General features: G+C 46.8%; 1 protein-coding gene across 13 annotated transcripts in view; it reads left to right on the forward strand.

Annotated features, from left to right (window-relative positions):
- robo2 (roundabout, axon guidance receptor, homolog 2 (Drosophila)) overlaps positions 1–23984 on the forward strand; it is a 323403-nt gene that overhangs the window by 145057 nt on the left and 154362 nt on the right. For 2 of the 13 annotated variants that reach the window (XM_028962521.1, XM_028962522.1), the window contains exon 1: positions 18941–19424. The exons of the other annotated variants lie outside the window; for them this stretch is intronic. In XM_028962521.1, coding sequence (XP_028818354.1) covers positions 19370–19424 — 55 coding nt within the window. In that variant the 5' untranslated portion in view covers positions 18941–19369. Of the gene's footprint in view, positions 1–18940; positions 19425–23984 lie in introns of those variants that run through there. 13 annotated transcript variants of the gene reach the window in all.

The raw sequence follows: 23984 nt of genomic DNA on the forward strand, positions 1-23984 counted from the left end.
AGCAGTGGGACTGCAGTGTGACCGAGGAGGGGACTACAGAGCAGAGCTCCAGGATGAAGGGAAGACATTAGAGGAAATTGGACATATTAACAAACACTGCCATGCCACTGACTCCTATAACCTCCGTATTCTTTGGGTACTTCGACCAGGCTGGAGACTCTTCTGTACTCTGGGATGCTGGATGAGAGATGGTGGCACCCTGGGGAACCTTCCGAGACTCTTTTCTTACCTCCATCGTTTATCTGCTGGACAGTGCTTTCAGGATCTACCTCTGAATTAGCTGGCCACTAAAAGTCCCCTCGCTGCTGGCCTGATTAGATCAGAGATGGTGTGTGTGTGTTTATCTGTCTCTCTTATCTTGAGTTGTAGGCCGCATTATTTTTTTGTACAAAGTTACTCCGAAGTGGAACAGAAGTTTGTGGTCATGCTTATATTGAATAATATAAATGAGTTTAAAAATGATTGGACTTCAGACGTGACTTCACACTCTTGCTAACATCTTCACCCACGCATCAGTGTGCCAAGGATTGGTCTGCAACCCTGACTCACAATCATCTGTAGGACTACACTTACATAACTGTCCAAAACTTATTTGTCATTAGAGTGACTAATGGAAGCAGAGATCTGATCCAACTCAACACCAATGAAGTTTGAAACCAACCGAACATTTTATGAACTGAACTGAAGCCTATGGAAGATCATCTCCCGTCCCTTTATATCTTGGTTGAAAGTACATATTCCGTGCACTGTTTGTGGTCAATTTGCAGTATTTTGCATTCTCACTGGTTGTCACTTCATTCTCAATCGTCTCCACTCTCAAGATTTGTTTGACTCACGTACTTGCACACATTCCACCACCTGCGGTTATTTCTCCTGCCCCTGCTACAAGTCTCTGAATTTCATTGTCTTTTGCGTATGCCCCTTTAAACGCTCTCTCCACTTTCATAAAGCTGTTTATGACAGACTAAGGTTCTTCCCCCCAGCAGAGTAATGGAGACTGCAATTTTTTTTGTAGATCTTGTTCAGACACTTTATTATTTTAGATTTGGCACCTGTATATGTCATTATGTTTGAATGGTAACAGAACAGTCCCTGGTTGCATGCAGAAGCATCTATGTGATGTTGTGACATGGTTTGCATGGGCATCAGGCGTGCCCAACATTTGTTTTCATAAATGGGTTTTGAAGGCAAGTTACCATGGTTTTTCTCTTTGTTAAAGCCAATTTGGCCTGAACTAAAACACCACTTTCAGCCTCACTTTCACTGCCTCGCTGTTTGTGTGTCTCCTCTCTGTGGAAGGGCTGTTTAAATCTAATCTCGCCAGGACTATTACTCCACACAGACACACACATGCAGTCCCTGACTGATTGTAGCCACTCATAAAACCCTGATATTTCAACCTTATTGATTTCTCTGGCAAAATTGGCTGGAGAAGTACAATATTCTGGAACTGTATGCTGAATTGGCTCATCGAAAAGCCAGGGTCACCTTGGATATTATTCTTTCTTTTTGTCCTGGCTAGTTTCTTTTTGTTGTTTCTGTTTTTAAGTATCATTGTTCTGATAATATTAGCATCGCATTGCAGTTTGTTCTCTCTTTTCTCATTTTTGTTCATTTACCAATCAGGTTAAACAGGAAGCATCCAGAATGTCTCCTCAATCATGAGGTCAGACCTTCCTTTTTGTCCTTGTGTTTGCCCTAAACAAAAGCAGGTGAATAGGCTTTTTAGTGACAAAGGTAAATGGCTTTAGGGTACGACCTTCAGTCAGCATAAAACAAGATGAGAAACATTTTTGTGCTGCACACAGCCCAGCACATTGTTAAAGAGCTACTGCAAGCATGAGTAAGAGCTACGTTATTCATTCCCAGATCACACCATGAGGCTGACATTACTTCCAGAAACTCAATTACTAGTGAAGGTATCACTGCTTACAATAGGCCATTTACTGCAGCAGCCAATCTCCCTGACCCCCTATCTGACACTAACAACTGTCTGTCTTCGGTGGTCACTCCTTGTTTTCTGTCTCCTGTTTAGGTGCTTTGTTTTGCATGGCCGGTGACCCAAAGTCCGCTAATGTGGTCACTGGTATCAGCCTGAACTACATTAGCGAAAATTATTTTCATAGATCAGACCAGTGAGGCATCTTTTACTTTCCTTATCATTGGTATTGTCATTGCTGTTTTAACAATCAGCTTTCATTGAAATCGACCTCAGCCTTCCACAACATTGACAGCCTAGAAAACGAATGGTTGCATTGCAGAGTGTGACCCGAACTTGGCCTTTTAACCCATCACCCTCCTACTGTCTGCATACTTGTTGGCTTGTCAGTCATGGGATGCAAGCTAAAAGACATTTGAAATATATATAATAAAATTTCAATATATGTGATATGAGCACATGTATGCAGATTTATATGCAGAGTGAAGTTTTTATCATAACCCCTTGACAATCTGCTTGATGTCCACATTGATTATCAATAATAATAAAGGCAGTTATGTATTTGACTTTGGTGGCTTTAATCTTACTACTATCATAATAAAACACTCAAAGCATCGATTTTATCAGATCACACTAACAACGGTCATGATGGCTGTGATAAAATGACTGTAATGAATGTCTTTAACCACTAACTTCAAAAGTCAATCACTACAAATTCCAAGGAGCAAAATCAATTAACGATTATGTAATAACTAATTATTGTTACAATGCATATTATTAGAAGTCACTATTTGCATATCATCTGTGGTAGTTCAGCATCTGTTCTTTTGTGTAACATATGTAACATAAGAAATAAGTGTAACATAAGAAATAAGAATAAAATGATTGTATTAAATTTTTTAATACAATTATTTAATAACAGTATAAAATAAAAGTATTTTTGATACAGAGATAATGTCCCTTTGTTACAGAATTCTACATTTTGCCCCCAAGTCATGGTCATTTGCATCCGTGCAGCCTGTCCCTAGTGAAGAGCGGCGGAGTTTGAGGATAAGACTGCATGTCTGTGGTACAGAATCCATGAGTCTTTGTTTGTATGTGGAGGCACGGGCTGCAGGGAAAACTCCCACTTGATGGAAACAAATCGTCAGGGAGAGGGAATAGGAGGCACACATGAGCCCCCAAAGACACCCGGTGCTTCCAAATGGCTCAATTTAGCCGCACTCTTCATCGGGGATGGGAGCTGGCCACTGCCCCATGAGCAGTCAAAGGGAAAAAATCAATAGGTATTTTCAGAACAAGGGGTGCTCATTAATTTTTTTTTCTCTTTTGGTATGGTATGTGTGTCCGTGTCTGTGTGTGTGTGTGTGTGTATGTGTGTGTAAAAAAACTAAAAAACAAACACTTCACACGGTCAAGTTGTGTCCATCCTTTGTATTTTTTTTACTTTATCCTTTGGATGTTGACCCTCAAATTGACTATTTGAGTCATCATCCTTTCCATTAGTGTCCCTTGGATTGCTTCTCTCAAAATGCCATTTTCAGATAAAGTCAGATAGAGACAGAATGCAGGACGCTTTCAGAGTTGAACGACTGACCCATAACCCCTGACCCCACAGGCCATCAGTCCAGAAAACACTGAAACAACGTGGACCTTAGGGTATTTCTCTTTCTTCAACCTGCTATTTGTTAAAAGTAGTGTCTACCACAGAAGGGGGGGGGGGGTGACTATATATATATATATATATATATACACACACACACACACACACACACACACACACAGCCGTGAAATTTCATTGGCTGAAATTATGACGGACTTTTCCTTAAAAAATTGCTCATTTAGATTTTATGGCCTCATAATAGCATAACAGTGTTTAGGTGTTGGGCTGCAGAGCCTGCTGACAGGGTTTAAATGGCTGAGTCTTTTGAGCGGCATTTTATTCTTCCTTGTGAAAAAGCAGCGCGGCAGCAGACCCGCGGGCCCTGAGATGTGCAGTGCTGTTGCTTTTAGTGCCAAAATGACCTTCTCTCTTTTATATGTGCCGCGCTAACGGTGCGCAGTAAAGTCACAAGGCTGGCAGATAGAGCTGTGTGGCCCTGCTGCTGCTGCCGCTGTAGAAAAAAGCAAATAACACTATTGACCTGTGCGCCTCTGGCCGGTTGCATGCCCACACATGGCAAAGCAAGGCCACAGACCGCTGTAACACTGCTGCAGGGTCTTGCTCCACAGCGGTCAGTCCCTCTTTCATTCATTTATAGCTGCTATTGAAAAATGATATGGAAAGTCGTGGTATATTTTTTGAATTTATAGGATGCTAGGGGATGAGGCTCTAGTTGCATGTGCTAGCAAATGGGTTCAACTGTAGATTGCACCCAGTGCGCCACAGTTATTTCTAAATAGGCAGGGAACATTCCTGTATCCCAGAAGTTCCACTTTCACTTTGACCCAAAGAAAAGTCACAACAGAGAAAGACTTCGTCCCACTTTAGCTTCAGGCTTTGAATGGTATTTTGCATTACCAATGGATTCTCATCATTATTACTATTAGCACCACCGGTTCGACTCGAGACTGGTGTGTTTCAGAGATTTCTCTCCATTTTGCTGGCTTACCTTCACAGAAGTGTCACATTATCCTTGGTTGACTGGCAGATAGTTTTGTCTCTGTTACCACTTATGGAGACACATAACCAAATAAAAACTTTTTTCTTTTAACATGACGCCACCCTGACACTAAATGTATATCCGCCACTCCACAGCTGATTTGACAGTGTTGTATTCCAGATAAATGTGGCAATGGATTGCTGATGTAAATCTGCCACACTGAACCTGTCAAGGTGACAGGGCACTATGACACGTCTGATGGAGTCATGTTGGCTGTGATAAGCCATCACGCCCCCACATCTTGAAACTTGTCCTCCTTCGTTCAATTTACACTAAGACGGGTGAATGTGTCTTGTAACCCTGAACTAAAACACAAATGAGGAGAGGCTGTGTGCGATGGGCACTCTGGAGGAAAGACAATTGAGGAGGTGGGTGGGGGGATGCTCAGCGTCCTTGATGCAGATGCCAGTCCCCCAGCCCTGTCAACTTGCAACAGTAATAATCTTTTTTTCCCGTGCTAATGATGTAATGAAGGCTGCTTTTTTGACTGCTGGAAAATGTCTTTAATAAGGAGAAACTGGACAAAAAAGCACAAGAGATTGGAGCAATTATGTTCTGTTACTTATTATTCCGATTATGTCTACATATTACACAAGTTTTTGCAAATAAAGAACAAATCATTGGAACCAATCAGTCTTGACAGAACCTAATTAATTGAAGTTGCAATAAAGTGCATCATGTGCAGGTTGTGTGATTAATTAAATGTATTATTATTATTATTACTTTATTGTCATGTCATTTAACATACAACACAGCAAAGTAAAGGCCATGAGTGGGTGTATTCATACATGAATCTTTGGTGTGCTCTGAGTCTTGGCCACTGTGGTCACAAACCAAGAACAGTGGGTCTTGGACTCCACAAGGTTTTGTCATTGTCATGCAGACATTGCTAAAATATTGGAAGGAGAATTGGCAGCTAAATACAATGTGAATAAATATTGGCAGCCAAACACAATGTGAATAAATATTTGTTAGTCTGTAGGTCAGTGATTCAGAACATTCAGCTCAAATAAACAGACAGGGGAGAATCAAGCTATGAGAAGTGCCAGGAGGAAGTTTCCATGACTAGCCCACATGTCCTCTCCAATCATCTGCGCATCTATTCCATCCACCACATATTTAAGTGCTGCACTTACATTTACCCAGAATACAATGCTTAGCTAGCCTGTTAGCTAGTTTGATGACCCAGATGGTCAGTGGAATTTGGAGCCTTTGAACTTGTTTTTGTGTTCTTTAGACCATTCTGAAACCATCTTTGCAGCATAAAAGGTTGCATTCTCCTCGGTTAAGGCAATACCAATACCGGAGTTACCATCAAAGGACAAACTTAGCCAGCAACAACGTTTGCATGTTCCAACTTCACCCAGTAAAACATTTCCAAAAGCTCTGACTCCATGTATTTTACATTTATACCATTAATCAGACACCCTTATCCAGAGCAACTTACAATCCGTAGTTACAGGGACAGTCCCCCTGGAGACACTCAGGGCTAAGTTTCCTGCTCAGTCACACAGTGGTAGTGAGTGGGGTTTGAACCTATTACTTTGTGGTTGTCCGGTTCGTAGGTGAGTGTGTTACCCACTAGACAAAGTGGAAGTAGTGGTAGTAGCCTAGTGGGTAACACACTCACCTATGAACCAGAAGACCCAGGTTCAAATCCCACTTACTACCATTGTGTCCCTGAGCAAGACACTTAACCCTAAGTTGCTCCAGGGGGGGACTGTCCCTGTAACTACTGATTGTAAGTCGCTCTTGATAAGGGCATCTGATAAATGCCTTAAATGTAAATGCACTAGACAAAGTCCCACTATGCTACTTCCTTATTTGCTGTCTTGACATCCCAGAGTCTTCTATTGATAGGTAATGCACACACACCCAGCTATCCACATGATGTGAAAGAAATGTCATTCATCATATCACTCAATTACAGCAACAGTGGCTCTAATTTACTCAACTACTCACTACGGGGCAGTTGTGGCCTAGAGGTTAAGGAAGCGGCACCGATCAGAAGGTTGCCGTTTCGGATCCCGACCCGCCAAGGTGCCACTGAGGTGCCACTGAGCAAAGTACCGTCCCCACACACTGCTCACCGGGCACGTGTCATGGCTGCCCACTGCTCACCAAGGGTGATGGGTTAAAAGCAGAGGACACATTTCGTCGTGTGCATGTGTGCTGTGCAGCAGTGTTTCACAATGACAATCACTTCAATTTCACCACATGGTCATTTATGTGTATTCTTAAAAAGGTGAATCTCAGAAAATAAGCCTAGAAAGTTCTGTCTTTTGTCTATGCCCCCTTCTTCCGCACTTTTAGTATAAACACAATTACATGCTCAATAACTGCCTGTGCACTGTACGTTGTTATTCTGTGATCAGATCTGCTTTTTTACATGCTATTTCTGAGTGGTGCTGTAGAGTACTTGGTAAACCATTTGAGTGCATTAAAATGGAAAATTATACACTTAGTTTTGAGTCCAGTCAAAATAACATTAGGTCTAATTTATTTTATTTTGTAAGCCACCTAAAAGGGTTCTCTGTAACACAAAATGTCAGGGTCATGCGGAGATGAGTGCTTGTTGAGACAGGAAAATGTTATATATTTTACTTTAACATGTCGAATTTGATTAAGCAAATGTCAATGAGAAATATGAGTGAGCAGTAAAATCTGCAGATGCGTTCAGCATGCATTTGTTAGTCTGGATAACATCAATCTTTAATATATGTTGAATATTTAAGATGTGCAGTTCTAAGGAAGCTGTATAAACATTTTTTTATGTTCTACCATGCAGAGTAGACTTCAGGGGCAGATTCTTTTTCACCATATTCCATTTTGCTTTTTTTCCGCATCAATTACACCATCGGGCATAATGTTGGTTACTTTGTAAACATACGCAAATTTATGTATATTGGGTTGTTTATGTGCCCTTATTTTCCACCCGATTGTATTTACAGTGCATCGGGCCAATTACACTCCCACAAAACACCATTAACAATGATTTGTTTACAGTTTTACCCGTTTGTCGCTGTACACTTTTTTTAACACTTTTAAGTAATTACGCAGGAATCATGTTTTTGCATGATTATAAGATTAACAATCAGAACTATTCTCTTATTTTGCTAAGGAATTGTCTATGTTCCGTTTTCCTCAGGGCGTTGCCATCAGTCTGAAAGCGTCTGTAATGGCTCCGCGGGGATGGGCCAAAGAAAGTGCTTCTTCACTGCTCATTACGGGAGCAAATTGAACTGGTTTCCCATCCTAGGCTTTGTAATGACCAAGTCCCACTAGACATTCCAACCGCCAATGTCATGCTTTCCTCACCCTGTCCCTCTGTCCACTGGTTCCTTCTCATAAAGTGCAGTCGAGGGAAGCCTCTGGAGCTGTAATTGTTGCACTCTGCCTCTCTTCTGGCTATTATTTGGACACAGAGCTGTGCTCTTTATTGGTCCACAGTCGGTCCCAGAGGTTTTGAAGGCCATTGCACCCCCTGTTCCCCGTGTACCAAGGGAACAGGGGCAAGCCTGCGAGGGGATCAATACGGGACAGTCGTTAACTGGATTTGTTGGCACTTGCTTATGAGGCAGCAATTAGAGTTTAACGCAGTGGGGCAGGGGTCCAGAGAGAAGGGGTCCAGTTCGGACCTGGCCCTGGGGGGGATTCAATGTACGGCGAATGTGGCTGGGTTCATTAAAATCTGGGGAGACAATGGGAATCCATACTGTCTACTTAAGTCACCCGCGGGCGTTGGACGTGATTTGTGCACTCTGTTCAGGGGAGGCAACAGAGGTCACAGGTGGGGAGCAAGCGTGGTCAACGGTCCTTTTCCCAGGTCACAGGCACCCTGTGGAATCAACGTACATGCTGCCGTTGTTTTATTACGTGGTCCGGCATGGCCAAAGAGCAGCGTGACCTCTGCGGCCCACCGTTTTCTCGACACGGTGGCCATACCAGGGGACTACAAATCAATTATGAATATGGCAGCTTTTAAGGTCAAGACCCCAGGGGTTTATTTCAGGGTACTGAACCTCATTTTTCTGCAGTTACTCATTTACACAAAAAGACAGAGATGAATGTATTGTGTACAGATTTAGTCTAATTTGGGTTGAATCTGTGTGCATTCATAGTAGCAGGCAGCCAGATCGCTGCTTAGTCAATTTTAAACAAATTTTAAGCACAGTTCTAGATGGAGAACACACCGACAGTGGGGACAACAGCTGAGGGGACACTTAGACACACATCTGTCCTTTGGGGGGGTTCTGTCACACTGTCCTTCCACAGGATGGGGGTTATCCTAAAGTGCCCAAGGGCCTTGCCCATGACCTCCATTTTGTCGGGCAGTTTAGCTGTGGACGCTGCAAACATTTCCCCCGTATGATGCATTCAGCCCGGAGAGCCGCACCACATGTCCACAATAACTCAATGACTCCGGCTCAAGGACGCATACCAGACACTCTAATGCACTCTAGGTGGAATATCATTTCCCTGGCCTTGATTAGACCCAATCCACAGGCGAGTGGAGAAGGGAATGAGGGTAGGGGGGCAGGGGCGGGCATGTGAGGCGAGGGCAGGTTGGGGAGGAGAGGAGTAGTAATAGTTTTATTCTGGGCTCGGGTCCAACATGGAGCGCACAGATGAGAGGGTAATGATGCATGCGCCCGGAGTGGGGAGCACACAACGATAACAAAAATCTCAGCAGGACATGCAGCCTCCTTATACTAAATAACCAGCACGGAGGAACCCAGACCTGCTGCACACTGGAAAATAGAAGCACGGACATATCGAATATATATATATCCAAAATAGCGCACAGCTTTCCTTTTCAATGACAGCCATAAAATCATGATTACTTGTCACTGTCAGACTGAACCTCTTCCCTTAGCAGCTCCTGTTGAAATTAACACTCATCCTGTCACTTAAGCAGGTCATTTATGGGCACACTAGACAGAATGAGAGGTCCCTCTCCACAGTGGGTTCAACAGTCAAGGAGTTCACTAAATATTCTAAAAGAGAGAGTGAGAAGGAAGAAATGTAATGTAAAAGCAAAAAAAAAACAACACAGCAGGAAGGAAAATATTGTCCTGTTTTTCTGTGCTTTTTTAGTTTCTCCAGGCAAGTGGAAGTGACACCCCACAGCACAGCACCCATTGCACACAGTGAAATGTGTTTTCTGCATTTACCCCTCCTTAAGATAGCAGTGGGCAGCCATGACAGGTGCCCAGGGAGCAGTGTGTGGTGACGCTCCTTTGCTCGGTGGCACCTTGTCGGTTTGGGATTCGAACGGGCAACCATCCGATTACGGGTCTGTTTCCTTTCCCGCTAGGCCACCACTGCCTCTGCTAGGCCACCACTGCCTCTCGGCAGGCGGTTCTGAAGACAGTCAGGAGGGAAGCCAGTGGCTCATCAGTATTCTAGTCGTCTTTGTGAACCTTTGAGTTGTCAACAATTAAGCCGCTAATTACCCAAAAATTCAATGGAGAAGGTAGCTCCCTTTGATTTTGTGGAGAGCAGAATGTAAACCATACGTGCTCCATCTTTTTTTTTTGTCTAGGCAAATGTAGATTCAAGCTTCTTTTTGCCCGGACGTAGACCTGTCCTTGGCTTCGAGTATGGGAGGATAAGACAGATTGGGGTTGGTATGCAATTACTCATGACTGAGCTTCAAAATTAGCATTGCGACATTCACAAAAGATTTTAATGACGTCTCCATATAGGAGGGCTAGAGACCCGGTCCATTCCATCTGCTGATAAGACAGGTTCTCACCCCTCTCTCCCTTCCTCTATCTTTCGCCCCCCTCCCATCCCATCCCCAGGACTCAGATCAGTGCTGGACTATTCACTCCTCACTCATTAGCGGCGGCTAACCATCACTCACTGGATCGTCTCTGTTTACATGGCCTGTCAGGACAAACAGCTTGGCCGGCGTTATCTCCTTCCGCCCAGGCTGGAGGAATGGCAGGCATGGGGGTGTTTGGACAAATGCAGATTAAGACGTTTATCCCAACCTCCCAAAGCAAAGCACCATAGCCTTGCTAATGGGGAAGGAATCCGCGTGCTCAATGAACAAAGAGATGGGGAAGAGGGGAAAGTCCAGGCAGATGGGAATGTGGCTGGGGTGACTAGAGAACAGGAGCAAATTAAGAAGAGAGGGGAAAAACGGCAGGTGGTGTATTAAGTGTTTTCTCGTCCCAGATTGACTTCTCCGTCGGCCATTATTTCATTTATTTATTTTTAATGAGGCCATTGAGTGGGATCCTGGCTCCGGGTGACCATCATGCACCTGTCTGGAATGGGGCTCCTAAGATCCCATGAGACAGACGGTGCAGCTCACCTGGGGGAATTCCTCTGCACTCAGGTGTGAATTATGGGACAATTATACGGCAGATCCCAGCCTCTCTGCTCTGTCATTACGGCAGCCAAGGATAATAAAACCTGCCATTCTCCCCCACACACCATCACAGGTGGAGAACAGCTTGGCTCGCCGGAGCACATGTCTAGGACCCATATCTGCTCAACGGGAATTTTAATGGCATCGAGTCTCTTGTTATTTTTGGATGAGAGCAAGCACATCCTTACACTGAATTCCCAAAATAGGAAACATATGACTACCGCCAGTCAGATTTCCCTCCCACTTTTCCTCATTCATTGTCTGCACAATACCCTATGCATGTTTCATAGGTGGCATGAGCTCCTAGTCATTGTCAAGGGCACTCGACTTCCAACGAGATAAGGAAAGAATCTGTGTCATAAATCAAGAAGAATCCCTAGACAGTTGGTCCTTGGTTGACTTTTAGATGTGTGGGCTGTGGGAATCAGGTTGTGAACAAATGGCAGAAAGAGCTGGAAAAGGAAGCTTGAAACAAGCAGAGGTGCAGGAGAATACGAAAAGGATGTGATTGGTGGGTGGTGGCAGAAAGTGAACAGAAGAAGGAAGATGGATGGAATTTGGAAGCCGCATCCGTTTGTCTAGTCCAGGCCAGTTGGAGTTGAAGGCCAAGCGAGGGTAATCTCACAGGCTCAGTTGTATCTTTGGACGATCCATCTCTGTGCTTTTCTTTCTCCCTCTCCCCCCTCTGCCTGACAGATCCTGTCAGGAATACCATATGAGGAATCTAAGGCCTTCTTGTCTGTGCTTGAATGCCATGGTATGGTGGGTATGCCAGCAACCTCCTTGTTACATCACAGCTGGGATTTCCCTCTAATAAACAGTAATTGGGGAAGTCCACAAGGACTGTGTGGTTTCGTCTTGCTTATTCCTTCCCTTCTCTTGTGTTTTGTTTCCCTCAGTTTCGGTCACCATAGAGATGAATGTGTTTTTTTTTATTTTTTCCAATATATCTCTTGAAAGTAGGAAACCCTTATTTTCACCAATTAAACAATATGGTTGCACACTGTTAAAGAACTGTTAATATTGATCTGTGAAAGATTTTGACGCAGATCCATAACATTGTTTCTTTTTTTGAGCCATGCACAAATCTCAGGTGTTAGTCGGTTCTGGTGGTTTTCTCTACCTGGTTTCTCCTTGTCTTCTCCCACTGGGAGTATCATAGACAGTAGGCACGTGTCACACGGCCCTGTTCACAGGAAACCACTCCATTTTTAACAGAGCTGGATAAAACCGGATTTCATGACGCAATCAGTGCCATCTTGCAAAAGCACACAGCTCACAAATCTTTCCCTCCCACCCCTGCACAACAGAAGCGTGGCCTTAAAATAAGAAAAACAGGTTTTCGGGATCGTGATTCGTTTTTCCCTAGCTACTAATCGGGCTGATTTGCGAGGGACAGGCATGGGAGGGCTGCATCCGCAAACTACTTTTCCAGACCAACCTATTCATTCATGCACCTGTCTCCGGGATAGAGGAACTGCCATTAACAGAGATATTTCCATTCTGCCACCTCGCCAAAGCAAACGTGGTTACGGAAAAAAAATCATGATTCATCTTAGGTTTACATTTTATTCAATTCTGCGGGCCATAACTAAAAATAAAGCGAGAGGAAGAGGGAGAGAAATCAGTCACCTGACAGGTCCTTTGTCATTTCAGCAGCAGACTGTTTTACTCTGTAAGGGAATCTAATTTTACTGTGTGTGTGTGTGTGTGTGTGTATTACCAAAAACAGACAGCCTGTGTGTGTGCAGCTGCTGAGCGTGTATTGCAGAGCAGCGCAGCTTAATATCCATGTGTGACAGGGTGGCCCATTAATAACAGACAGATCCAGGCCCGGTGACAGAACTGCTGACAGAGGCGGATCAGGGGGAAGAATCATGCCCTGCTGGGCTAGACTGGGCCGCAGGTAGGGTCCGCGCTGCCTTCCCAGGTGTCATTACGGATGCCGTGGACAGGGGCCGTGGGGGTGGAGCTGCCACATCTGACATCTACATTAATCACCCCGCGCAGACCTCCCCACCCACCACCCGCTAATCATCTTAGCCCCCAAACCCCGGTAAGCGATACAGAGCTGTGAAAGATGTCCACCAAAGCGCTCCCAGCTCACCTCTCACATCTAAGCATGACGAATTGTGCTTCCTCAACCCTCAAACCCCCCCCGAGCGCTTATTACACCAAAGTATTCTTTAACCTCATTCCCAACAATCTACCACTCATTAGCCTCGCCTTCCTTCTCTTCCTTTTGAGCGGCACTCTGCTTTTGATGAACGCTCGCCCTAACGAATGCTGCGGGTTGCTTACTGATCACCCACCCCACCCACGCCTCCTCTCCCCATCCCACCACACCCCGCCATTCTGATCAGGATATTTTAGCAAAAGCCGGATCCCACCTGCAGGCCCCCGACTGATTGTTCCCTGCTAATTACAAGCAGAGTGCTTCATTTGCATGCCCAGGCATTGGACTCTCCTCAGCCACGTTCAGGAATAATGACAGGGTGGGCTAATCAGGAACTTCCAAGCCGCTGTAGTGCAGAACCACCAGCTCCCAATCCTTTTCATGGGCCACACGCTCAATTATTTATCAGGCCGCTGCGTTTACGTAAAATGAACTCGATTGCTGTAAGATGACCTGCGGATGTGCGTGGCGACAATAAGGCCAGGCCTATATTCTAATATGAGGGTCCCTGTGAATATGAAGATGGAATGAAATTCAATGTCATGAATAATATTGCTGAGAAAGCCTCTGGGGGAGATGTCAGGCGTAGACCCCGTGTCCCCAACAAAACTGCCTTTCATGACCAGATGGTCGTTCAACAAAAAAGGAGGAAAATGTCCGATTTATTATTGAGTTTGATCTAATTACACGCACGCAATTGCACAAATGAGTTGACAGTGATTGCGAGGTGATTTGTTTAGGTGGAAACAAATGACCCGGTGGCGCATGTGGCAGAAGGTGCTCGCGGTCGCTCGCCCTTCGGTGAGACCGTGGGCTGGAAAATAAAGGAATAACAATTGTTTGCGTGGCGAGGGGCTTTTGCACGTGAATCGCTTGGCCCCTCCGCTTCTCGGCCGTGCCTTTTCCACATGGATGCTGATTTATTGCACCTCGGCGGAGGCCCGGCGTGTTCGGCAGCGCTGGATGAATGTGCGCCTTTTGTAGCCCCTCTGTAGAGAAGCGCTATCAACTCTGCCCATGAGTGCAGTGTACACGAGTGGTCAGGTTATGGGCTCGTGGCTCAGGTTCTTTACTCTGAAGATAGTAAAGACCCTCTGGCCATTTAAATTAACCACACAATCGTGTGCCAAGAGAAAGTACGCAAGCTATACATTCTAGTCCTAAGGTGGTTGTTACATTGAACGCTATTAATTGGTGCTTCAAAAAGGGTGCGGTAAGACACTGAACCGATTTTCCATGTCACTTCCTGTTTTATATTCAGAATAGAGCAATTCCTTTTTCCATTTATCAGAGCATTTATCAGACGCCCTTATCCAGAGCGACTTACAATCAGTATTACAGGGACAGTCTCCCTGGAGCAATTTAGGGTTAAGTGTCTTGCTCAGGGACACAGTGGTAGTTAGTGGGATTCGAACCCGGGTCTTCTGGTTCATATGCGAGTGTGTTACCCACTAGGCTATTACCACCCTCAGTAGATGCCTCCCTAAGGGCGGAACCTGGTAAAATAAAACCTACCGCCCCAGTTCCCTTCTTCTCTTTTCTCTTTGTGGAACCTGGGTGTTTTGTACCTTTGTCAATGCCAACTTAATTAAAAAAAAAAAAGGTGCATTTCCTCTGCTGCGGAGCCATGGATGGGCTCAGAGGCAACGCGCTCATAAATTAACGGTGGCCCCGCTTCGCACAGGAGTCTCGTTCTTAAGTCCCCGACTCAGCCCTGTGCAAACACTTGCCTCTTTTTTTTAATTAAAATAAATCCACGTTCAGCCGATATTTAGCACCCCCAGGGACAGGCGCAGGGCTAAAGATACAGAGATATAGATGGCAGATTGAAAGCCAGGATAAAAAAAAAAAAAAAACCAAGAGGACGGGAGTCACGTCTCTGAGTTCGGTATCCATAAACCCATCGCCTGCACTGTGTATTTATTTCTGTGTCTTCCATCTTACCACCGTGCCCCCTTGCAACAATTACAGCTTTCATTTGCTTTGGCTATGCACAGACTGGAGAAGCTTCTAGATTGGTGTGCGTTGGAAAGTGCCGCCAGGGGCATAAATATTGTTTATTGTTTGGGATGTTGCATGGAAAGGAATAAAACATGTAACAGTGTATAATATAATATAAAAGAACAGGAAACGAATTCTGTTGTGGTTGTTGCTGGATCTGCGCTGGCTTTCTGTTTTTGAATGGGTTTTTTTTTTATGTGTATTTATGGCAGGGCTCATAGGCCTGAGAACACGCTGAACATCTAAGATCTTCTGGGAAATTTTCTGGCTTGTAAAAAGAAGACATATTTAAGATTCTGTGCTATTTCTGAGACGCCAATTCGGTTTCCACCAACATTGGTCATTGGAATGTTCTCACAACACATGGCTCATTGGGTTATTGTACAAGTTTCAGGAGACCATAGTCACTGTCTACTGCAAATAGAAGTAATAGTGTCACAACCTTTAGGCATGATGAGGCAGGTGAACAGAGAGGAGGACGAAGAAGGACGCAATCGCACAACGTCACAATACAGGGGTTTAAATAGAGAACAGGACAGGGGAGACATCCGAGACGTTGGTGAATGTGTAACATATCAAAGACCCGATGGCGAACAGAAACGAACCGCTTTATACATTAGACCCAGGTGAAAACGATTAGGGAACATTACACAGGACTAACGTGAAACTCCGATCCGGATCCCAGAACCCTTTCGGACCGGATCATGACAAATAGTAATTCGTGGAAAACCATTTTCACTCCTGGCCTCAGACATCTGAAGCCCAGTATGTTGTCATTTACGCATCTAGGCCAAATGCAGTATGCATCTTACTTGACTGATTTCTGTTGCTGTCTGTTGTGTGTTCTCTTTGTGTTCTGCGTCAGAACACTACAGAACAGCCAACAGGAGCACATGTCTAACTGGGCTTTTGTCTGGATTTGAAAGTGGCTGCTCCAAAGGCCATGTGGTGCTGAGAGAAACAGAACACTGACGAGAGGGGATGAAGAAAAACGCCATTTTTCACCGGATGTTCACAAACACGCGTTGAGCAAAGCAAAACCAGTGTGTCTGGCTGGCGAATAGAGAAGCTGCTGCAGATTGTAATGTGTCATGGTCGCAGTGGTCGGGTCCCCGCAAGCTGTGACAGGCTTCCTCACACGGCACCATCAAAGCCGGCGTTTTAAAACACCCCACGCGGTGAAGTCCTCTGGAGGATGTCGCTTGTGTGTGTCTGTGTGTGTGCTGGTGCGTTCCGGCATGGCAGGTGGGGTTGACGCTGCAGCGTAACCTGCACTTCTACGCGTTGTGTCTGTACAGGTACCTTTTTGATGCTCTCCTTTAATCACTCTTCCTGCCTCAGGTTATTCAGCATTGGCTTGTGCCTGTAAGTTCAAAGTTTACACACACACACACACACACACACACAAATATATATACAGTACAGGGCAAATGTTTGGACACACCTTCTCATTCAATGTGTTTTCTTTATTTTCATGACCCTTTACGTTGGTAGATTCTCACTGAAGGCATCAAAACTATGAATGAACACATGTGAAGTTATGCACTTAACAAAAAATGGGAGAACTTGCCTCCACAGTCACCGGACCTGAACCCAATCGAGATGGTTTGGGGTGAGCTGGACCGCAGAGTGAAGGCAAAGGGGCCAACAAGTGCTAAACACCTCTGGGAACTCCTTCAAGACTGTTGGAAAAGCATTTCAGGTGACGACCTCTTGAAGCTCATGGAGAGAATGCCAAGAGTGTACAAAGCAGTAATCAGAGCAAAGGGCGGCTATTTTGAAGAAACTAGAATATAAAACATGTTTTCAGTTATTTTACCTTTTTTTGTTAAGTACATAACTCCACATGTGTTCATTCATAGTTTTTGATGCCTTCAGTGAGAATCTACCATGTAAATCGTCATGAAAATAAAGAAAACACATTGAATGAGAAGGTGTGTCCAAACTTTTGGCCTGTACTGTACATATATATTAAAGTCAACCTAGCTTAGCTCACCTCAATGCTTTATATGCTGCATTTATAAAATGTGCAGTTGATGACAAAGTAATTGCTTAATTGAGCAGGAATAGCACGGTCATCACAACTATACTGCATGCTGGCATTTTTTTTTTAAACAGAGCTGTAAGCATCTCTAACGAACCCAAGACCGTATTGTAACACAAGGCGATGTGTCGCCTTTGTGTCATTGTCAAGGTGCAGTGGCTCCTCCGCAGCTGGCATGCATTTATTGCGGTTTACGGAGCTGTGAAGGGATAAGTGCGTCTGGACAGGAGGTATGATGGCAAAAGTGACCGCCTCCCCTCCACCCCAAGCTGAAGTAGTAACTCAGCCATCAAAAGCAATCATCATCCTCCAGCCTTTCGCTCCTGTAACTACGGCCCGCGGCTGTCAACAAAGGTTGCCAATAAAATGTTTTCAGCCTTCGGTCTTTTCCAACCCGCTCTGATGCCAAGGCTTTTAATTATTAGTTGACAGAACCTTCATTCTGCATGATGTGTTCATCCAAAGGAGTCGCAGTGAGCGGTGGGGTTATTAAAAATCATAATGTCTTGGTTTAAAGTGCGAAGGAGCGGTGCAGGACTTGTATACCTATCGAATGCCTTTATTTCTGTCTATCATTTCAAGAAAAAAATATATATAGCCTTTAAGCAATGGCGCAATAAAGGTTTGCACGTTGTGACACGCTTAGTGATTGCGCAGCCTGCGCGTCTACTGGTGAGTGCCTTGTCGCCATCGGGGGGCGCTGTAAGCCCACTGTGGCACTTTACTGGGACCGTAAAACGCGCGACAAGTGATACGGGCCCGGATAAAGGCGACCATAGGAATCCAGATCGCTTAAACATTTCATTGTTATAATGCAAAAAATAAAATAAAATGTACTTAACAATCTTTCGTTGAAAAGGAGCGTGGAATTATCATATCATCGTTACGTTTAAATAACCTCTGAAACAGGTCGGGATCTTTCGTTCTTTAAATAAGTTATGACATTGATTCTTTCCCTTTTTTTTTGGAACAATATGCATTCCAGTGCCGCTTCCTCGTTTAAAGGGGGATTTGCATATTTGACCCGAGCTTCGCCTTAATCTCGGCGGCCCGCGTCTTTAATGTCCCCCTGCAGATGAGTAATGGCGCCGTCATTGCCCGCCGCCTCCTGCGCGACACGACGACAAGTAGTAATGAAAGGGAATAATTAATTACGCACTATCGAGCCATCTATGCAACTTTTTGGTTCGCTTTATTTAAAAAATGTTCTGTGCTGCGGGCTAATTAACCTCCATCTATCAATCTATCCATCTGTGCATTTTTTTTTTTTTTTGTTTTTGCGACGTGCGCCACCTTCCATGCGTCCACAGTCGACTCTGTTTCAACTCCCGGTGTTGCAATAACAACACCCATCCATCCCTCCATCCCTCCCTCCATCCATCCCTCCCTCGCAGACCCTCTCCTCCCCCTTCGGGCGCTCTGCTGCTGCGTGTGTGTTGGTGGAGGCTGGACCTACTGTAGATGCGCCGGAGAGAGAGAGACATGGAGAGACAGTGAGAGAGAGAGAGAGAGAGAGAGAAGTGAGAGAGAGAGAGAGAGAGAGATGGAGAGACAGTGAGAGAGAGAGAGAGAGAGAGAGAGAGATGGAGAGAGAAAGACAGTGAGAGAGAGAGAGAGAGAGGGCTCCGCTGTGCCGAGAGAGAGAGAGAGAGAGAGAGAGAGAGAGAGAGAGAGAGAGAGACAGAGAGAGAGAGAGAAAAGATCGCAGCAGACTGTAGGTCCGGGGCGACTCAGACATGGAAGTTTGGAGCGCGCTGGCCGGGATTTCAGCCTTCCCACAAGCTCCGCGTCCTAAAGGATCCGACAGTGCATGATGGGATGCGTTCATTAAAACAAATAAAGGGATAGCTTAGACAGCCGCATTCAGCGAAGATTTTCTCTCTTTTTGTTTTCTCTCTTTTTTTAAAATATATTTTTGGGTTGTTGTTGTTGTCGTTTGAATTTTTTTTTGTAAATGAACGCGCGCGCGCTTTCTGGAATACCGCACGAGGCTCCGGCGCGCGCGCCCCGCTGGATACGAATTTCGTCGGGAATGTCGCGACTGGTCCCCTGCGCCCCTGGACAGTGACAGCGGCAGCCGGGAGAGCGGCGGTGCACCTCTGAAAAGAGCCTCGCGGTCGCCACGGTTCGTTTTCGGCGCAGGGCTCGCTGGGACTATGACAGGATGGGTCCGCTAGCGCGCATCTTCCTCTGCGGACTACTCTGCGCGCAAGTTCGCGGTAAGTTTGCGGGGTTTTTTTGGCGCCTCGCGGGGAATAAGGTGCTGGCATGTGCTCCATGTGCCAATATGCCGCTATCGTAGGGCTTAAAAAAGATTTCGCCGGACTGGAGGCTACGGGATTCTTTTTAGGTGAAGTGTGTGTGGTTGCTAACCCAACTAAACTAACTAATGTTCTCCGTACAGAAAATCGGCGCGCCCACGGGTTTAAAACTAAAATTAAAAAAGTCACCCAGCTCCTCTCGGTTCTGTACCGGCGGGAGGTCTTGGTTTAGAACAGTTCTGCAGGTGGAACGTGGTGAGATCATGGTGTGCAAAGCAAGTGAAGGTCTGAGGCCAGATTGTGGTCTTCTGACACCTGCTGTGTGCATGGAGCATGCTGGATCTATCTATCTATCTATCTATCTATCTATCTATCTATCTATCTATCTATCTATCTATCTATCTATCTATCTATTTAATTCATTAACCATTTTGATGGCTATAGGGAAATTTGTACATTGTTCACCAGTCTGTGATGCATTCAGAACAGGAGTTAATAATCTGGGGGGCGCGTTATTAATCATTAATGGTGACGCTGTTGCCTCTTTTCCTTATCCAGACCCAATACAATTAGGCCTCACTAACATGCATTACTCGTGTGTGTCTGTTTGTTTTTTTTTCCCGTTTGGACGTGTATATTAATGAGCTCGAAAAATGTATTTGCTGTTGCACGCCTTCGCATTAGGAGTGTTTGCTCTTTTTTAAAAATGGCGCCGGGACGTGCGCCTTACGTGCCGGAGGTGAGCGGCTGGGCTGCTTTCTCACCGTCGCCCCCTGCCTTTGTTCGCCTGCCTGTGGCTCTCACGACTGGAAGTTTCTGGCGGCCCTCGGACCATCTCTCTGGAGTCGGCCAGTCTGATCTCCTGGTGCAGAGACACAGACCCTCCCTTCTCTCTCTCTCTCTCTCTCTCTCTCTCTCTCTCTCTTCCGATTGTTGCGCCATGTCCACCGGTTGCTAAGCGCTGGCGGATGGCATGGCCGGACAGCTGAACGGAGAGGGGGGGATAGATCGCTCTCTCCGGGCAGCAGTGAATCATTTGGCTGTCACCCTCCCACCCCGTTTCCACCCGAGCCGCCGCACCACCCATCAGCCGGGCCCTTTGAGAGGTAATCCGCGGCTCCTTGGCGAGGGAGGAGTCGCCTCTGAGGGTCCACTTAGGCGGACAAAAAGGTCTGGAGTGGCATTCAGCGGCCGACAGCGGCAACAAAGCGGGTTTCGGCTGAATGGCGTCAGTCAGCGGCGCTCGCGGCTCCCACCACCAATACGGGCCGTCGGTGGAGAAAAGGGGCGAAAAAAGAGTCCGAGTCCGGAGTGAAGAGTCCGGCCTAGAAAAACAAAACCGGAGAGAGATGAAATAAAAAAAAGAAGAAGAAGGGAGGGAGCGAGGTGCAGAACACTCTTCCCCGGAGGAGGTCAGCCCCCTTTCTCGGCCCGCCGCGCGTATTTACGGCGCTGTCATGCGCCACGCTGGAGCGAAGGTTGCCGGACATCTGCCACAGACATGCATCTCTGACCCCCGCGCTATTCTTAGCCCCCCTGTTGCCGGCGCTGCGCGCTGCGAGCCCGGTGCCCGTCCTCGGGGTCCCCGCGCCCGTCCCCGGGGTGCCCGGTGCCCGTCCTCGGGGTGCCCGGTGCCCGTCCTCGGGGTGCCCGGATCTGAAGTTTCGTATCTAACCGGCGGAGAGCGTCTCACGGTTCCATAATTGAAAGGGAGAGCATCAATTAAAACGGTTACCGGCGGCGAGCGTGGTTCATCGCGTCACGGCGTCTTGCCCAAATGTGATTGTTCCGCTCGAGCTGGCAACGCCGCAATCGCGCCTCATTTCCAGGATGGAGCTGGCGATAATGGCGGGCCGGCCCTCGCTCTTCTCGGCTCGGAGCGCCTCGCCGCCGCCGGGGTCCGGGGCCCTGATTGAAGAGAGCGGTGGAGGTCGAGCGAGGCCGGCTGAGAGCGCAAGATGGACGGAGAGAGCGAGACAGGTATAACAAGGTTTATAACAAGGCATGGGGGCTTCTTTCATCAGCAGATGGTTCAGGGCCCGGCGCTCTTACGCCATTCTGCACTCGGCAAGTTTTGATTCGGTAATAGAAGTGTCCAACGCAGCGTAATGTGCAGCGTCGGGACGATTTATTTACTGTGTGTAGAGGACGGGAGACAATACCGTCCCCGGTAGTTTTTTAACTTTGCTCCGCTCTATCTCATCCAAGCACGTCCCTGACATTTGCAGCGGAGGCGAAGCGGAGCGGCTCGTCCTGGAACTCCGCCTTCCGGTTTTCAATTGTTATGTGTCCCCGGCCCCGATGAAGAATGCTTTTTACGAAATGAAACCACGAAACATGAACAACGCGGCCCTCATTACCTTTAATGCACAGTGGACGCCGAACGGAGCCGCGGGGGGGGGTTCAGTTCAAGGCCCCCCGAGATGATTAATGACACCGCGGGGCCCGGGCGTCACCTGTTATACGCACCTGAGACTGTAGACTACACACACGCCCCCACCGGGCCCCCGGGCACGAAGGTAGGCCGACGCTGAGCATTTTTTATTTGGGGTGGACCCGAGCCCTGTGCCGGGAGACCGGAAGCGGCGGGGAGCCGAACATCTCGGGGGCCGACCGCAGCCGCACTCGCTTTATCTCCGTTTTCATGTTGCAGGCTGCTGATTTGTGTTTGGGGAAGCGGCTAATCACCCCGGTCTCCCATTGGCTTTGCTTTGCCCTGTGGTTGGCTGTCTCTCGGCAACCCTCTGATAGGAGGGATTTGTGTCAAGGCCGACTGACTCACAATAACACTCGCAGTGCATTGTTAGAAGCACACACACACACACACACACACACACCATTTACTTGAACATTTGGGTAGTGGTGGTCAGTGGAATTGTCGGTAAGAGAAGTGCGTTTTATTTGCGTTGTACTGGGTGGTAGTAGCCTAGTGGGTAGAACACTTGCCTATGAACCAGAAGACCCAGGTTCAAATCCCGCTTACTACCATTTTGTCCCTGAGCAAGACACTTAACCCTGAGTGTCTCCAGGGGGGGGACTGTCCCTGTAACTACTGATTGTAAGTCGCTCTGGATAAGGGCGTCTGCCAAATGCCTTAAATGTTAAATGTTAAATGTATTATTTTCACACCTAGAAATAAGATGTGCCCGTTGATTCCGCAGAAGAAAAGTTGGGACACCTGAAAATGTACGAGGCTCTGGGCGTGGACCGGCGAAGACAGAGCGCTTGCACGGCGCTCAAGCGGCCATTCGTCACGTGCGGCGGGCCGGCAGGGCGGTGATGCAGCTCGGAGTGGCGGAGGCAGTGAATAAAGCTCCGTCCTCATGCATCATCCCGCCCCGACGGCCCACGCCGGGCGCCGTTTTTAATGAACACATTACCCGTACCTGCGTGAAGGCGCGCCCGCGTATGCAACGTGCATACGTAATGCAGCGGGATGGACCTAATTACCCCGAAACAGACTCGAGCAAACAAACGGCGGAGCCCAGGTCATTTAAAGTCCCCAAAAATCTCAGATGCTTGTATTAAAAAAGTGGGCTGTACATCTTGTTCAGAAACGAACGCAGTATAGGCGTGTATATACATAAAATACATGTGTATTATAAGATCGAAGCATATTATGTAATGCATGTGTCATGCCACTCGGTTGGGGACGTTTGGAGGCGCACACGCTCAATATTCTGAACAAGAACATATATTTAACAGAAAAAAATGTCACAATGGCCTGAACAGGGAGCGAGGGAGAAACCAACATATAAAGGGTTCTAATCAAGAGACCGTGTGCCGTGTCTACATTGGTGCATTTTTGGGTGGTGCCATCAACTAGCCTTTCAGACCCTGAACTAGCACCGTTCTGTTGCATTTAAACTCTCAAGTCCAGAGTGTCCTCTGAAATAGGAATTTAATAAATCTCACCCAGAATTTATAGATGCACCGGCCAGCCAACCCTTGACCCCTTCAACCCTCCCCAGAGCGGGGCAGACGCGGCCAGGTCCGGGGCCCTTGATTAACTCTGCCCTCGGTCAGCTCAGTATATATCATCCGAGGGGGTCTTTGACCACAGGCTAAAACGGCCCTGCCCGCTCCGTCTGAGCGCCAGCGTCCAGCCCGGCACAACGTGGGCGGGGCGCCACATGTCCCGCACTGGTCCAATTACCCACTCATCTCTCAGCACCAGGGATCACGGCCACCTGAAAGGGCCTTGGCTCCCATTTCCCGAGCAATAAAGCTCTTATTTATTTCTTCCCTATTCAGGTTGCCGGGGGGAGGGGCTCCCCGCCACGCAGGTTTGAAGTAAAGAGATTAAAATGCTTGAGGGAGAGTCAATCGATGCCATTCATTTACGTCCTGAAGGAGGCTGGGTAGGGGCTGTTTAGAGAGGGCGGCACTTGAAAGGAAGACATTAGTACAACACATCACAGCCCACCTGGTCACACACACGGGGTGCGGCGTACCAGCATAAGCGCGGCAAACATCCTCCAACAATGCCACACCTGCAAGCACCCACTGCGCACACAC

The sequence above is a fragment of the Denticeps clupeoides genome, chromosome 19, assembly GCF_900700375.1.
Source record: "Denticeps clupeoides chromosome 19, fDenClu1.1, whole genome shotgun sequence".
In the NCBI taxonomy this organism is placed as follows: domain Eukaryota; kingdom Metazoa; phylum Chordata; class Actinopteri; order Clupeiformes; family Denticipitidae; genus Denticeps; species Denticeps clupeoides.